The 17,224-nt window shown below is 39.1% G+C and overlaps 2 protein-coding genes across 2 annotated transcripts; both read left to right on the top strand.

The window, feature by feature from the left end:
• The first annotated feature begins 1,743 nt into the window (after positions 1-1,743).
• LOC131325040 (rac-like GTP-binding protein ARAC7) lies at positions 1,744-10,216 on the top strand. The gene is made up of 9 exons (XM_058357089.1): positions 1,744-1,990; positions 2,041-2,140; positions 2,648-2,735; positions 3,026-3,135; positions 3,418-3,481; positions 3,738-3,802; positions 3,924-3,989; positions 4,150-4,256; positions 9,810-10,216. The coding sequence occupies exons 2-9, from the start codon at positions 2,042-2,044 to the stop codon at positions 9,841-9,843; spliced, it is 633 nt and encodes a 210-aa protein (XP_058213072.1). The 5' UTR covers positions 1,744-1,990; position 2,041; the 3' UTR covers positions 9,844-10,216.
• A 2,729-nt stretch (positions 10,217-12,945) lies between these two features.
• LOC131325024 (cyclin-dependent kinase F-1) lies at positions 12,946-16,235 on the top strand. The gene is made up of 2 exons (XM_058357088.1): positions 12,946-13,528; positions 15,032-16,235. Exons 1-2 carry the CDS (start codon positions 13,028-13,030, stop codon positions 15,956-15,958), a joined length of 1,428 nt encoding a protein of 475 aa, XP_058213071.1. The 5' UTR covers positions 12,946-13,027; the 3' UTR covers positions 15,959-16,235.
• The last annotated feature ends 989 nt before the right edge of the window (positions 16,236-17,224 follow it).

Here is a 17,224-nt window from a genome sequence, read left to right as displayed (position 1 = left end):
TTCGGGTAAAAGTCACAATTTTTTATTTATCAATTAGAGGAATCAGATAAGTAAAAAAATACGACTTTCATTCAAATTTTTAAGAAGTATTCAAGAAAAAGCATAAAAAGTCAAAAAAATTCTCATGTCCACGAATGTTCGTTTCACTTTTCAAAAAGAATTTTTTAAAAAATTCTCCCAACTTTCAATATTTCTCTCTCTATCTCTCTCCACTTATTACTCCTACTATTTTTCAAAAAAAATTTCAAAACCCAATCCAAACATATATTTGAGGCAAAATTAATACTACTACTAACTTAAAAAAAATTATGGAGAAAACAAAAAAAGTTAAACTTTTTAAAGAGAAACTACCTAAATGTACCAATGAATTTGCAAAGGGCAAATTTCACTGACCTCCCCTGAGGTTTCTGAAATGACACTGCCCTCCCCTTCTTTACCCGACAATACCAAGGGACCCCCCTGCCGTTACCTTTCCGTTAGAAAATGGATGGAAAAGGTGATGTTGTACTATACTTTTTACAATACCTATACTACTCTCATCAGACTCTTTACCCTTCTCATTTATAAAATATAAAATACAAACATTTCTACACTTTGTGCTCATTTCACTTTGAGATTTTGTCCTTATTTAAAAGGATTCGTATTTGTTAATTTTCTGTCAAACTCTTGTGAATTATTGGTTCGTCTTGATAAGAGGAATTGAAAAAAGTAAAAAATTAAGACTTTTACCAAATATTTTGAGAAATTCAATATTTTGGGTAAAAGTAATAAATTTATACTCTTTTGATTCCTCTCGTTGAGACAAACCAATAATCTATAAAAATTTAACGCAAAACTAGCAAATACGAAAAAAATTCAAATATAAACAAAAATCAAAAAGCCTAAAAATCCCACAAACAAGCCTGTATGAAAAAATTGAATATGAACAAAAACTAAAAAGTCTAAAAATTCCACAAACAAACCCACAAATTTTTTTTTCTTGCGGGCTTGTTTTTGGGGTTTTTTTTAGGCTTTTTGGTTTTTGTTCATATTTGAATTTTTTTCGTATTTGCTAGTTTTGCGTTAAATTTTTTTGGATTATTGGTTTGTCTCAACGAGAGGAATCAAAAGAGTATAAATTGATTACTTTTACCCAAAATATTGAATTTCTCAAAATATTTGATAAAAGTCTTAATTTTTTACTTTTTTCAATTCCTCTTATCAAGACGAACCAATAATTCACAAGAGTTTGACAGAAAATTAACAAATAGGAATCCTTTTAAATAAGGACAAAATCTCAAAGTGAAATGAGCACAAAGTGTAGAAATGTTTGTATTTTATATTTTATAAATGAGAGGGGTAAAGAGTCTGATAAGAGTAGTATAGGTATTGTAAAAAGTATAGTACAACATCACCTTTTCCATCCATTTTCTAACGGAAAGGTAACGGCGGGGGGGTCCCTTGGTATTGTCGGGTAAAAGAGGAGAGGACAGTGTCATTTCAGAAACCTCAGGGGAGGTTTCTGTTCGTGTCAGAAACCTCAGGGGAGGTCAGTGAAATTTGCCCATTTGCAAACCGAGAATACAGATGGACCCCAGCTATGGCAGAGAGAGTCTAGGTGCCGTTAGATAAGGGGTTTATAGGGACCCACTTCTGGATTTGTGCATTTCAAAAACCTTGAGAGGGGAAAAGCGAAGTGACACTGTGAGACCTTTTTGACTTTCTCTCTCACTCGCTAGTGCACCATTTTCTTCTTAACGTTTTCCTTTCTTGAAACTAGCAACTACTCCGTAGTATACATCAGCTCTTTCTTATTGTCTCTTTAAACATTTCCAGAGATTCTGCCTCTTCCTCGTCTTCCTCCCATCTTTTCCTTCAAGACTTTTTCTTGAAGCCCCTTTCTCACTTCCACTCAAAAAGTTGTAAACTTTGGAGAGTTTTGTAGCTGAAGAACCTAACTGTTCAAGCTAAAGTTGGAGAGAGAGAGAGAGAGAGAGAGAGAGAGAGAGAGAGAGAGAGAGAGAGAGAGAGAGAGAGAGAGAGAGAGAGAGAGAGAGAGAGGATGAGTGCTTCAAGGTTCATAAAATGTGTTACAGTCGGAGATGGAGCTGTTGGGAAGACCTGTATGCTTATTTGTTACACTAGTAACAAGTTCCCCACTGTGAGTACCTCATTTTGAAACCCAATCTAATACTATCAAAAACAACCCTTTTGTTTTTACTGTTCTACTTGCCTTTTTTCTTCTGTTTATTAGCTTTCATTACAATATTGTATCTGGGTTTTCTAGTGATTTCTTCAGTGGGTTCTTGAACTCCAATATTTTAAGGGGTTTTTTTTCCTTCCAGAAATTAGTATGTACTAAATTTCAATTTCGCTTTCTTTGGTAGTGCCTTTTTCTGTTGAATATGTGCTTTTATGGGGAGAGAAAACAGAACAAATCTATTATGTTCGAGTTTAGGGGCATTTTGGTTTTCTTGTGATTGCTTCAATGGGGTTTTGAAGTCCAAAAAATGGCTCTTTTTTTTGGGATGGAAGATTAGTTCCTTTATTGGGGTTTTCCTGTGTAGTGTTTTTTATTCAGAATGTGTGCAATTTAGGGACAGTCACATCTCTCTCTCTCTCTCTCTCTCTCTCTCTCTCTTATATTATTCTCTCTCTGGTGTGGCAGGACTATATACCAACAGTTTTTGACAATTTCAGTGCTAATGTGGCTGTGGATGGAAGCATTGTCAACTTGGGATTATGGGACACTGCAGGTATCTTTCTACTGCATGTTTTGTGGTCAGTGTTTGTTTGATGAGTTTTGAGTTATGTTCCTTTTGCCCTCTTTCAACTCCATGGCTTCAGTGTGATCTAAGTCACAAAATGCACATGCGCAAGTCTGAAAGCATTTTTCAAAAACATCCCAAACTAGTAAATTTCGTGAGAGCAAGGACTGAGAGAGCGAACATATAGTGAGAATTGGGAGTGCGAATGCGGAGTCCTACGGAAAGATTATGTGACTAAAGTCGCGACTGAATGATTGATTTGTGATTATGATTCAAAGGTCAGGAGGACTATAGCAGGTTGAGGCCACTGAGTTACAGAGGTGCAGATATATTTGTGTTAGCTTTCTCTTTGATCAGCAGGGCTAGCTATGAGAATGTCCTAAAGAAGGTACTCATTTTATTGCTTGACATCTTTAATCTCTTCTAATGCCTTTTCATTCCAAATGAGGATACATGGTTCTTAGCTTCTCCCTTGACCACGTCACATGATGATAGTTGTTGTCTTCAACTTTTGTTGTGATCTAAGTTTGAATATAACAACCGAAAAGAGCAAAAAAGCAGGTTGAAAAATGGTCAATCAGCACTGTCATCAATTGACCAATTAGTCTTTTTTTTTTTATCTGGGTAGATATTAACCAAACTGAGGTGTTTCTTTCAAATTTTGTATCAGTGGATGCCAGAACTTCGACGATTTGCACCAAATGTTCCAATTGTTCTTGTTGGAACAAAATTAGGTACAGAATTAACAAAAGGACATACTTGCAGTTGCAGGTTTTATCTTCCTTATCTCCGTTCCAAAAAGATTGTCCAATCTGCAAAACAAGAACTTAAAAGTAATGTACTTTTATTAGAAAAATCAGATTTTTACATAAATTGAAAGAATTCACTAAACATTGTTTTCAAGTTCTCATTTTGTGGAGCGGGCAAATCTTTGTGGGATGGAGGTAGCAACAAATAGCAACAGATTAATCTTGTTTTCCTTTTTCTCAGATCTTCGTGACAACAGAGGGTATCTAGCTGATCATATGGCATCCAATATCATAACACCTGCACAAGTATGCATTCATAACTTCTAACTTTTATGTGCTCAAGTTCTTAAGGCACCATGGTTCCAAAGCCACAAAATTGTTTTAACTGGAGACATTTAAATTGCTTAACTGGAGAAAAATGTTCTAGGGGGAGGAGCTGAGGAAACAAATCGGTGCAGCAGCTTTTATAGAATGCAGCTCTAAGACTCAACAGGTAGATTTGCAAAAGGAGGAGGATGTTGTGGACGTTTTTGTCATTGTTCACTACATGCGAAATTTCATCACCCCGCCAAGTCGCCAACACCTGTTATAACTCAATGCAATGACATTAAGTCTCAAGTGAATTCTGACTAGTTTTTCTCCTTATGTATTAGAATGTCAAAGCCGTTTTTGATACTGCGATCAAGGTTGTGCTTCAACCTCCAAGAAGGAAGGAAGTGGCAAGGAAGAGAAGGCAAAGAAGATCTGGCTGCTCGGTTGTGTGAGTAATTTACCTTACTTTTGAACTAGAGTTAGTGGTGGTAACTTACATATGGGATAAGCTTAGTTAAACTCTTCTAGTGCCCTGGAGAGTGATAACTTCAAAAACCCATCTCTCACTTAAGATGCTGGTGACTAAAATACGAGACCGAATGAGTAGGACTAAAGCAGCATCTGTCATCAGATGGTTATGTTTCAATCGTTCTTCCTTTGGGGAAGCCAAGTTGATGAGCACTTGGTCTCGAAAATTAAAAGGCTTACTTATGCCCACTGAACTTACCTCTACTTGTGAATTCTATCTTTGTGAGAGGAGTATGTTGACATGAAATCTGATTGACGGCCAAATATCAAATATGATGTCCTTTATGCCAGTGTTTTGGTGTCATATGTAATGATCTTAGTGACTTAAGTGTTACAAATGTTGGAGGAAGACAAGAGAATTGTATTGCATTATTCGATTAGATAACTTTAAAAATATCTACAAATTGTAAAATTGAAGAAATGGTGATGGTGTGTGTGCTTGGTGACAGGATAGTGAATGTAGAATAAGGGACATCATCAATATGATGGTAAATGGTGGTTGGAGACACAAGATACATGTATTGACATCCTCTCAAACACAAAATGGTTGAGAGACCAAATTGAGTTTGCAATGAAGAACTTAAGAACTGCAACCGTGGATTTGCTGAGTCGGTGAAGCTTTAAATCCCTAGGTGGATGACCCATAGAAGTCGGTATGAGAGAGCGCATTAGTGCCGATTGAGATTCGGGGCAAAACTTGGATTGGGCGATCCCATTTCAATTATCATGGTCGGACCTCTATATCCTGGGGCATATTCATAAGAACCACACAATATGGGATGAGAAAGTGCATGCGTGTCAAATGAGCTATGACGCAAAATCCGAAAGAGGAGTCAGTTTAAATAGTTATGGTTAGAACTTTAGATCTTGAGGCATGACCACGTCGTTCCGTGTCAAAAATAAATTTATAAAAACTAGGAATTAACTACTACTTTGTAGAATAGTGGCTAAGTCCAAGTATCGATCCTCAGGGACAGTATGGCTAAGTTACTCTAAATTCAATTAATTTCTAGATCACTTCAAAAGGAAAAAATTGGATTGTTTTGAGTAAACTAATTAAAGCAATTAATTAAACTGTTGAAAATTGATGGAGAAGAGTCTAGGGTTTAGAATCCACCCCAACCGCATAACCGTGTATCGCATAGACTGGTTAACACTCGAATCGTAAATTACTAATCGCTAGGGCTTGCAATCCCTATCGATAGTGGCCAAGTAAATTTCTACAATCTGCCAACCGGCATGGGCTATCCCACGGCACGAACCGTCTCACTAGCGCGGTCTAGCTGCCGTCCGTCTCACAAGCATAACCCATCTCATCACCCGGATTGCGAACAATGAAAACCATTATGTGAACGGTATTTGAAAACCTAGGAAGCAAATACTCAACCGATAAAAGAATTAAAAACCATTCCACTGATATCATAAAAGGAGTTCTTGAACACATAATCTAATTCGAATAAAAACCCTAATCTATGCAAAAGAACAAGATTACTTGGTGTGAGGCTTCATCCTCCCCCTAGACTAGGGGTTTAGCCGGCCATGGAGAAGAAAGATCCGTTTGAAATTGAAGAACACATGAAGTTCTCATTTCGATTCGCTCTTGCCTCTTTTTTCTAACGTGCTAAACAAAGTTTGGAACCCCAAATAATGGCCCAAAAATTACACTTAGAAACGTGAAATAAAAATCCTGCGGATAGCCCGCTGGTCCGGACCAGGACTAGAAAAACAGAATGTCCAGAATCTTGCCCAGCCATGGTCGTCCGGACCAGCCATTCCTTGGTCCGGACCAGCGAGACCAATTTTTGCTGTTTCTTTCTTTTCGCCGTGAACTCCACCGGAACATTCTTAACTCTTGATTCTTACTCCAAATACTTATCGAATGCTCCATAAGCCTTGGAACACCACAAACCAATTAAATCTCGTCAAATAACACTAAATAGGACCGACAAAGCTTAAATTAATGGGTATAAACAGGTGCTTTCCAGCACCTATCAGGGCGGAAGACTAACATAAACCGGGATAGTAGAGCAAGATCAGGGCCAAATTAAAATGATGGAGTATTCAGGGTTGTTGGGAGGGCAAATTATGAATAAAGAAATTTAAACTTCTTTCTGAGAGGAAGCAAAGACAATTGCAATTTTTGGGACAATTAGAATTTATATGATGGCTATTCCAACCGTCTATGGTCGCTCTGAAAGTGATGAGGACTTGGTGAAATGACATGACATTGCGCTTGAGCATAGTGTCCCACACTTGTTTCGTGTTATGAGTAGATCAAAATGCGTGCTAAGTGACAAAGAAATCGAGATAATTGAGCTAGTAGCAGGAAGCCTCAAAAGTTTGGGCTCGGATCTTGTCCAGTGCCCTAAAAACCTATTTAGTCCAGTTTGTGGCCAAGATTCAGCTGACCTACCTTTTCCTAAATCAAGGGCTGGGATCATCCAACCCATTTATGCTATAATTGAAAACTAAGCTCGAAAAACTCATCCCAACCCCATGCCGGAAAATTACTGCCAGCGATTGATAATTACCGCCCATAAAATTCATCCCAAACCACCTTCTCCTAAAACAACTAATGAGAGAAATTTGGGTCCCCACTCCCACGCTCTCTCTACTTGCCCCTTTCAATCCCTCCCTACAAAAACACAAGAATATGCAAAATTTGGCAATAAATCTACGGCCCCAAATGAAATTAGGGCTTTTTAAGCGAGGGAAAAATCTGGGTTCTTCTCCCTCTCTCTTTCTTTCTTGAGTTACGTCTTCGTCTGGATCTCTCTCCAGAAGTAGATACGAAAATTTATAAATCCCTCTCTCTCTAGCGTCTCTAGCGTCTGTGTTGTCGGAAGGATTGAGTGAATAATGCGAGCCCCTCTCTTCAGTCGCCGATGTCCATGAAACAAAATCAGAACAAGTATGTTTGGGGAATCAATCAAGTTTATTAAAAAACATAGAGAAAAAGAAAAGGAGAGAGAAATGAGGAGGAGATGAACGAGAGGTGGTGGGTGGGATGATCCCAGCCCTTGATTTAGGAGTTGGATTGGCTGAATCTTGGCCACAAACTGGACCAAACACCTCGTCCATCTCCTCCTCCCTTCTCTCTCTCTCTCCCCCCTTTTCTTTTTCTCCGTGCTTTTTAATAAGCTTGTTTCCCCAAACATCCTTGTTCAAAATTTGTTTCACGTTCACTCATCCCTTCTGACAACACAAACAGCTAGAGAGAGATTTATACATTTTCGTATCTACTTCTAGAGAGAGATCCAGACGTAACTTGAGAGAGAGAGGAAGGAGAACCCAGATTTCTCCCTCGCTTAAAAAGCCCTAATTTCATTTGGGTCTGTAGGTTTATCACCAAATTTTGACTATTTTTATGTATTTGTAGAGAGGGATTGAAAGTGGCAAGTAGAGAGGGTGGGGACCCAAATTTCTCGCTCGTTAGTTGATTTAGGAGAAGCTGGGATGAGTTTTTTGAGCGGTAATTGTCAATCGCCGGCATGGGGTTGGGATGAGTTTTTTGGGCTCAGTTTTCAGTTATAGAATAGATGGGTTGGGATGATCCCAGCCCTTGATTTAGGAAAAGGTGGGTTGGCTGGATCTTGGCCACAACGGGACTAAACAGGTTTTTAGGACACTGGATAGGATCCGAGCCCCTTTCATAGGTCCAACTTTCCTCAATAGATGTCATCCTTTGTTTAGTGGATCCATCAAAGGTTTCTCAACAACCATACCAAGTTTTCTCTAATGCCATAACAAACCAAGACCTTTCTTACAAGGAGAACCCACGGCTCCCCTTTTTGAATATCCCCCGGATTGAGGTTTTTTTTTTTTGCTGGATTTACAGATTCCTGTCTTTCGCTCATATTGTCTCCTATGGAGATGGATTGATATGGAGGGTTTCTACTTCTTACCTGTTCACTTCTACTTGAACCGTTCAACGAGCACTTTAAGGATCCAAAAGCAAAAGAGGGTTTCTACTTCTTACTTGTGGGGTGTTGCATACCCTGCAGACAACAACTGCTGCAATCACTATTCTGGTCCCCTACCTCACAAAGTAGCTTGATGGCCGAATCACTCCTAGGTTTCCGGCTACTACCTCAGCTATCAATAGTTCTTTGCCACTTAGCGGGCTTTTCAATCTGCCTTGACACAAAGCCAACACGCATTACTGTACTTAAGTCCCATTTCACCTTGTCATTATTGCCTTAGAGTGCAATAAAGCTATGGGTTTGATTGACCGATTCTTCTTCCTTCGGACAATGTGTGACTACATGTGCCATACAAAGTTGTAGAGTGCAATATACAACGAGGTTATCCCTTTGACTCTTAATAAAGCTATGGGTTTGATTGACCGATTCTTCTTCCTTCGGACAATGTGTGACTACATATGCCATACAAAGTTGTAGAGTCTGTGTTTATGCCTCCTTTGATGATGGGATTTATTCCCAGTGTGCTTTCTGCAAGATAAAATACTGGTAGCAATACTCTGGCTAGTGGTGATGACAGGAAGAAATGCCCACCCAACGGTCAAGTAGTTTCTACTCAAGGGCAAACTAAGGACCAAACGGACCAAACAGTCCTTTCCGAGACTCTAAAACAATGTGTTCTCTCAGCAGTATTTTCTACGAGCCTTGTGCTGTCTCAGCTTCTGGTATTTATAGGCTAATGGGCTAACCACCCTAAGGCCCCTTACCGTCCCTTTAGCCATGGGCAAGCGTCATCATTACTGTCTTTTTCCTAAGATCGCATGTGATTTGGGACAGGCCCATGCAGCTACCTATTAACTCAGATTCTTATCGGTTGGCTGATGTGCTAGAAGGTAGTCATTTTGGTGGGGCACATTCTAAATGACTACTTTCTAGGCTTCCTACTGGAAGCGGAAATTACACAGAGCCTAAATCTTATAGATCTAGTCCTATGCTACAATGTAGAAGGAAGAAGAGAGAATGGCATTGCCTTATTTTGCAGACAGACATTCTCTATAAAGAGAGAGAAATGGTGATGATGAAGAGCCTTGGTGTGCATGCTTTGTGGTAGTATGGTGTATGTGGAATAAGGGATATGGATTTGATAGCAAATAGTGATGGGAGATACAGAATACATGCAGTAAGATTAAGAAAGAAAATCGCCAAACAAACCTAAGTACCGTAGTAGGGTGAACCAAAGACCATTCTCTTGTCTTAAGCTTCTGTAGTTAATGATCATGTAGCTCTTTCCATCTGGGATTTGGTGATAATTGATATAATCCAAACTAATATCATGCCATGCACTTGTTAGTTGAGGTTTCTTATTTGCAAAATACTGAAATAGTAGGGAAAAATCACTTGACATAGATTTTAAAATTGTCAACATTACATACCTATTTGGTCTGAACATTTTTCAAGAAACACATCATGACATTTAGTCACATGATGTGATTTGTATAAGTCATTGTCTATGATTTAAATGTTCCTTTTTGTGGTATCTTTCTTGTTAACAGCAGAGGCATGGTGTGTGGAGGTTGTGTTGCGTAGGGCTGTCTGATGTTGTCGCCTGCCATAATGGATGTAGTTTTGCTGTCCAAATGTGCTGAATGTTTGACAAAGCTTGGTTCACCTAGCCATATGCGAGTATGTGTGTATCTAACATATTGCAACGTTGTTTGATGATTAGCAATTTAGCAGAAATGGTGATTTTATGCTTAAAAGTGCCCTGTGAATCGTGTTATGACTAGTGCTTATGGAAGTAACACCTGCTTAGTGTTCTTAATATCCGATCCACTCTAAGTTCGCAGAAACAACCAAACTCTATTCATTATATAAGCTATTTTGTGGATTGCCGTTTTCCAGATTTTATATGCAACAGTTCTAGCCTTTGAAGTTTCAGGACATCCTCACTCTCCAGATTTATGTGGCTTTTCATAATTTGATATTGTCTTTAAAATAGTCCATAATGATCTGATTCTGTGTCGTGAGGACAAGCAATGGTATGTGCCTTCAAAATGAAATTTACAAATGCAGGGTGAAGTTTTGGGATGTTTTCTTGCATTTGCTTTTCAGAAAGCCTATAGGGACATACCTTTAAAACCAAAATTGGAACACATCTGTGTTAAGAATGGTTCGATAGATGTGAATTCATGTGCACCTAACGGTTCCGGATATGGTTGTGTCTGGATTTGTGTTTTGAAGGTGTGTTAGCAGTATTGCTCCTTGCTTTTAGTGTAGTTTTTAAGTTTCCGCGTTAACCAAAATGATGGCTGTGCAAAAACTAAACCATTATTTGTGTCTGGAGATTCTGCATACAATCATTTTACAACCACACTTAAACACTCAAAAGGGTGTGGGCTTCACGCACACGAGATGTGTATAGTATGGTTGTGCACTTAGGTGTGGTTCTAGCATTTTTCTTTCTCCCTACACTATTCATTGAGTGCACGCTCTCCTTTTTTGTCTCCTAGTGAGAAGACTTAAACAAAACTCCTAACCTTTTTTTTTTTTCATTATTTAGAGTGTGTTTCCATTGTTCTATCTACAAATTCTAGATTATGATCGTTTCATATTCTGCTGCAAATTTTACTAGAAGAAGATTATGATTACGCTTTACTTGTATTGTTTACTTCAAAAACTGAAAATCAGCTTTAAAATGCTCGGAATCTGATTCGAAAAGCATCCTAAATCTAGTTCATTTAGAATCAGATTTTAGACCCCATTTCAGCTTTCTAGGAATCCCTAGAGTTTCAAAATTTGTTGATAAGAATATTTGATAAACACTCCATCAACTTTTTTAAAAGCTAAAATCTCATAATATGCTCCTAGAATTTTTTGTAAACACGCACTTCATTTTGGTAAGGGTTAGTTTGATATTTGTAAGGATCAATTGGATTTCAGAGTACTATCATTCGTTAATCCCATTGAAAATATAGTTTGCTCGCATGGATAGCAATGTTCGATTGAAATGATTTTTTTTTTTTGCGCAAATGAAGTATTGAGAACTACATAATGAACTGATCGGACTATCTAATAGGATCATAGTTGGTCCTACTTCGGAGGCACGTGAGGGATTGTATTTTGAGTAATACTATGTAAATTCTCCCATCACAAGACAAAAAAGAAAACAAGAAGGGAAATCATAAAACACGAGAGCGCGAGAACCTTTTTTTTTTTTCATTGTGCTCCACTTTTGTTCATCAAGCAATACTACGGACACATTCGAAAGTGTACTCTAAAAGCTAAGTATAGTTCACTCAAGATCAAAAGACGTAAAATTAGATACTCCAAAAATATATTAATTTCTTTTTGACCATTAAAGGGCACGAGTCTTTTAAACAAGCAATGCTACGGACACAAACATGCGCGAAAATCTTTCGATGCATGTCTATTCCACATGGTAAACATAGAGCTCACACGCACATCAGACGGTCAAATACATGGATCTGTGAAGAATTTTCGTTCTTAAACATTTCCCTCTTACCACGTGCACTTGCCCCAAGTCACGTGCACTTGTCTACCCTCTTCTCAAAAAAAAATTCCAGAAAAAAATTTCCCAAAACTAGGAAGAAAAAGAATCCTACGGGAATATTGAATAAGGAAATAAAACTATGTTGCCAGCCTCAAAAGTCAAAAAGAAATCCACTGATGCTCTTCCGACATTGATAAGATCCAAGAATAGATAAATTTTTCTGAGTATAATTATTTTATTCCATGCCCCTAGGCATCACGTGGTGGTGCTTCAAATTCTTTCGTACCACACGAATGTACGGTGAAGAATATTGGCGAAGGTGTGTAAGGGCCCGAGGGGAGTCCAGCCACCCCCAATTTTAAATTTTTTTATAATATAATTAGTATTTATATAATCCGCATACAAATTTGTGAAAATCAAAGTAATTTTGATTTGATCTAGTCGAAAATAAAATTATTCTACATTGAACGTAATCTCATATGAGCGTTGCAATTGTCAACCAAAAAACAAAATGATGTCATATGCAATATCGTAATGTAAGCCCTTAAACGAAAGGGAAAGTAGGTGAGATCGAAGGAACATGAGTTTTCTTTAGTGTTCTAATAATAGCCGATTAATCGCTGGCGGGGTCTATGTGATTAGGTCCGACTAACGATTAATTGCCGATTACTAATTAATATGTACCGATTAATCACTAATTAATTGCTCGAAGGTAGCTGACCGTCCGATTAACGCCTAGCGACTTTTTGAACATTGGTCTTCTTCCATTGCGAGGGATGAATTAAGAGAAGAGCACAAAGCAGGCATCCATTGTTGGAACATGGCTATAGAGCTTTTCGGGTGTAACTTCATTGCATTTAGAGCTAACGAAGAAGAATAGTGGTGACCTTTTACTTCATGCTATAACTTCGACGCTGGCTCCAGACTCACGCATACTTAGGTATGGTTAGGTAAGGAAGATTTACTTCAAAAGCTACACGATATGTTGCGTACATTTTGTCTAAAATTCTGGTTCTACCGTTGATGAGGATAAATAATTTCTCTCTAAGAGTGATTTTTTGACAAGTGAACAGAAGACAAAACAAGGAAAATAAGGATTTACCCAAAATAAAAATAAATAAATAAAACTCGAGTTTTTTTTATATTTATAAACATTTGCCTTTTGCCACGTGCACCTGTCCATCATCTTCTCCCCAAACACATTCCCTCAAAACCAGAGAAAACCCTACAACACCACCACCACCCCTCCCCCACCCCCAAATGGACCCACCATCACCACCGCCGCCGCCGCCGCAAAAAAGCTGGAGCATCCATACCCGCCGCGAAATCACCTCAAAATACACGATCCAATGCCGCGTGGGCTCCGGCGCCTACTCCGACGTCTACAAGGCCCTCCGCCGCTCCGACTCCCTCCCCGTCGCCCTCAAGGAGATCCACGACTATCAGTCCGCCCACCGCGAAATCGAGGCCCTGCAATCCCTATCCGGCTCCCCAAACGTCGTCGCTCTGCACGAGTACTTCTGGAGCGAGGACGAGGACGCCGTGCTCGTGCTCGAGTTTCTCCCCACCGATCTGGCGTCTGTTATTCGGGAAGGGAAGAAGAAGGGTGGGATTGCGGTGGGGGAGATTAAGCGGTGGATGGTGCAGATTCTGTGTGGTGTTGACGCCTGTCATCGGAGTTCGATCGTGCATCGAGATTTGAAGCCTGCGAATCTGCTTGTGTCTGCCGATGGTGTTCTCAAGTTGGCCGATTTCGGTCAGGTAATCTTTAAAAAGCTCAGTTTTTTTTTTTTTTTTTTCCTTCTTCTGATGTGTATGTTCAAATTTGCTGCAAGTTCTATGAATTAATTGGAAGTTGCTTGAAAGAAGGGCTGATGAACAAATTAAATTGTTAGAATTCGAGCTCGTGTTCATTGGTTTAAAGCTCCTTCAAAATCAGTTTGTTACATTGACCAAGCTTGAACCTTAGTTGCACGAAGTGGGAGCCCGGTCGGGGGAGCGCGGGAATATAGAAGCTCCCAAGGTTGGGAGGGTGAAAGGAACGTGGACATATATGACAAAAGCCATGTAGCATTGAATATACCCTTTCAATGTACAATCACTTTAAGTGTAGGAAATGGGCTAGTGTTACAATACAGGGTTTTTTATTTCAAGATCTCATGACTTGGGCTAGATGTATGAATTCATCAAATACCAATTGATAAAAGTGTTAAATCCCTGCTTTTGTATACGAGGATTGTACAAAAGCTCCCATCTTCATAAGGAGCGTGCTCCCATCTCAATGGGAGCGCTCTCCTGTCAAGCTCCTTAGTTGGGAGCGCGCTCCTAAGGTGGGAGTGGCACCACTTTAGAAGTTCCCTGCTGCTAAGGCTTGAACACTTTCTTAAAAAAAAAACAAGCTTGAATATTTTTTTGAAGCTTGTTAAACATTCAAACCAAACTCGAACAAGCTATTACTGGGCTGTTTGGCTCAGTAAACTAATGATGTTTATATAGTTCAACCTATTCAAGATCAGGTCGTTATTGGCTCGATTAAAGCTCTTTTTCATATTGGTTCCCCTTATAAACAGACCAAGCTTGAGCATGTTTTTGAAGCTAGATAAGTTTTTTAACTAAATTTGGACAGTTAATTGTCAGCTGGTTTGGTTTATTTATCAGCATTACTTGAAATTATGTTGTTGCTAAAGACTGTTTTTGAGTATTTGTGAATCTGATTTTTGTCATTGAATGTTTAAACTTTTGTAGCAGAAGTAGGCGGCTGCAATCCTCATTTGCTTTTTAGTTGGTTTTGAGCTGCAGAGTTCCAACTATTGAGATTTGGGTTCTAATTTTACACCTATGATGAGTATCAATGGCATATTCATTAGGCATTTTTTTCCCCAGTGGTAAGGACAATGGCAGTTAGACAGTAGTACTTCAATTTGCTACTTGTTCTCTGCTGCTGTGGATATGGAGATGTCTTTCTTTGTAACAATGTCTTGCAAGAAAAGAGGATATGGAGATGTCTTTTATTCCCAGAAAAATTTCTCTGTTTGTTCATCATGTCGGAATTAAGCTAGTGGACTTATTGTTCATTCAAGCGTTTGGAATCGGTAACACCATTATTTTTTAAGCAAAACTGAGGTCTTTCACTAAGATACTAGGCAGTATTTCCTAAGTATTCTGAATAACAGCGTACTGCATTCTTTTGCATCCCATACACACAGAAAAAGAAGCAGTGGCCAACTATTGTCTTATATCTCTCCGATCATTGCTGGTTTTCAGGCAAGGATACTTTTAGATCCCGGTTCTGTGACCTTGAATGGAAACCCACTGCTGAATGAGCAAATTACTCCAAATCCTTCCAGTGTTGAACCACCTGAATTTATTCTAGAAACTGAAATTCCAATCAAAGATGGCTCTGCAAATGAAGAGCTTGGATCTTCAAGCAAAGATGATTTCATCGGGGAGTTGGATGAGTTCAAGTCTAAAGAAGCCATGATTGAGATTGATAAGGAAACTCAAGATGGAGATACATCCTGTCTTGCTACATGCACAACTAGCGAAGCGGAAGACGATCCATTCGGAGGTTCTTTTTCCTACGAAGCCGAGGGTGGAGATGACGGAAATGGGCCTCTCACATCGTGTGTGGGAACTCGCTGGTACAGATCGCCCGAGTTACTCTACGGATCTACAAAATATGGGCCAGAAATCGACTTGTGGTCGTTGGGATGCATTTTCGCCGAGCTTTTCAGCTTGGAGCCAATTTTTCCAGGCAGTTCGGATTTAGACCAGTTGGGGAGAATTTTCAGTGTCTTGGGCAACTTAAGTGAGGAAATCTGGCCTGGGTGTTCAGAACTTCCTGATTACAGAATCATTTCGTTCGGTAAAGTGGAAAATCCAATTGGTTTAGAATCGTGCCTTCCCAACAGGTCCCCTGACGAAATCAATCTAGTGAAAAAACTTCTTTGTTTCAACCCAGCAAGTAGAGCTACTGCCATGGAACTGCTCCATGATAAGTATCTCACTGAAGAGCCTCTACCGGTTCCGGTGTCTGAACTTAGGGTTCCTTCTTCACACACTGCTCAAGACCAGGATTCTGATGATGAGTGGGGTGACTACAGAGACATGGGTTCGGATTCTGATTTTGACGATTTTGGTCCTGTGAACGTTACTGCTACTGAGACAGGTTTTTCAATTCGGTTCCCTTGAACTCATAGCATGAATACACTACAAATAAGTTATGTACGCATTTTATTCTACATTGTTTGTACACCCAATTCTTATGAACAGGTGCCCCCTCAAATTCTTGGGGCATAGCCGTTCTATTTATAGCAACGTAATATGTTCTATCTGTAGCCATTCTATTTATCTTGAAGTAGTAATCTGTCAGAGATTGAGAAACTCTTCAAGCATTGGTTTTGCGACTAAGTTTAGTTATTTGTGTAAAACTGAAACGAATAATATGATCTGTTTTGATTATTTGTTATTTCTGTTTGATTGTGCGAATAGAACGTTTTGAATTTGAATTAGCCATTAGTTATCCTTCTTCTTTGCAAGGAACTAGAACCATAGCACCTTGTGTTGGTCGTATTACGAAAAATCCCCAGTGCTAGGTTTTACGCCTCCTTGTAGCAATCTCGTATGGTTACCTTGTGTTGGTTGTATTACGAAAAATCCCCAGTGCTAGGTTTTACGCCTCCTTGTAGCAATCTCGTATGGTTACCCAGAAAAGGCCTTGGAGGATTTTTCAGTTAAGCCAGCTCCAATGTAGCGGCAGTTCACTACATCACTCACCAAGATGGAGGATTAGAGACTAGAGAGGGGTTCTTTTTCCCGGCTGTAGGGGAATCGAGAATGTGAGCTATTTCATAGCCGAACGCAGAAGTCTTAACAGCAGCGAGCTTTCACTGCAAGACGTATTGCATCTCTTGTCGATTCTGTGCATGTCAACTGTTGTTCCCAAAATGATGCTCCACTATAAGAAAAGATAGACGAATTGTAAATTACACCTCATGTTTTATGGTAGCGATTGTCCAACGGAAACACATCTCCACACCAATTGTTGCTGCTGCATTTTTGGTCTTGCCCATTGTTGCACAAACACTCAGGGATGGCAATTTGATTGGGGCGGGTTTTTATCAATTTTTTGGGTACTGGGGCAGGTTCGGGAAATCGAGGGAAATTAGGAAAACCCGGTCGGGGCGGGTTGGCATTAACCTGCCCCAAAATATATTTATATGTAAAATAATACTTTTACCCTAATCTAATTATCATTCTTCTTAAATCTAATTATCATTCTTCTTAAAGATTTTATATTTTTACCCTACTATTATTATCATTATACTAAAAAAAGGTATATTCTTACCTTTATATTTTCACCATTATACTACTAAATACCGCTTTACTTATAACTGTTTGCTTTTAGGTTAACAATTTTTTTAATTTCTTGCGGAGCGGGTAAACCCTCGGTGGACG

Source organism: Rhododendron vialii, chromosome 1a (genome assembly GCF_030253575.1).
Source record: "Rhododendron vialii isolate Sample 1 chromosome 1a, ASM3025357v1".
NCBI classification, from domain to species: domain Eukaryota; kingdom Viridiplantae; phylum Streptophyta; class Magnoliopsida; order Ericales; family Ericaceae; genus Rhododendron; species Rhododendron vialii.
The sequence above is the reverse complement of the archived record's forward strand: the minus strand, read 5'-3'. Positions and strand labels throughout refer to the sequence as shown.

Excerpts from the sequence above, each read along its gene's own strand:
- LOC131325040 (XM_058357089.1), top strand. The coding sequence starts at position 2,042 with ATGAGTGCTTCAAGGTTCATAAAATGTGTTACAGTCGGAGATGGAGCT. Across the intron at positions 3,136-3,417 it reads ATGAGAATGTCCTAAAGAAG|TGGATGCCAGAACTTCGACG; the intron begins GTACTCATTTTA and ends ATTTTGTATCAG. Across the intron at positions 3,990-4,149 it reads GCAGCTCTAAGACTCAACAG|AATGTCAAAGCCGTTTTTGA; the intron begins GTAGATTTGCAA and ends CTTATGTATTAG.
- LOC131325024 (XM_058357088.1), top strand. The coding sequence starts at position 13,028 with ATGGACCCACCATCACCACCGCCGCCGCCGCCGCAAAAAAGCTGGAGC. Across the intron at positions 13,529-15,031 it reads AGTTGGCCGATTTCGGTCAG|GCAAGGATACTTTTAGATCC; the intron begins GTAATCTTTAAA and ends GCTGGTTTTCAG.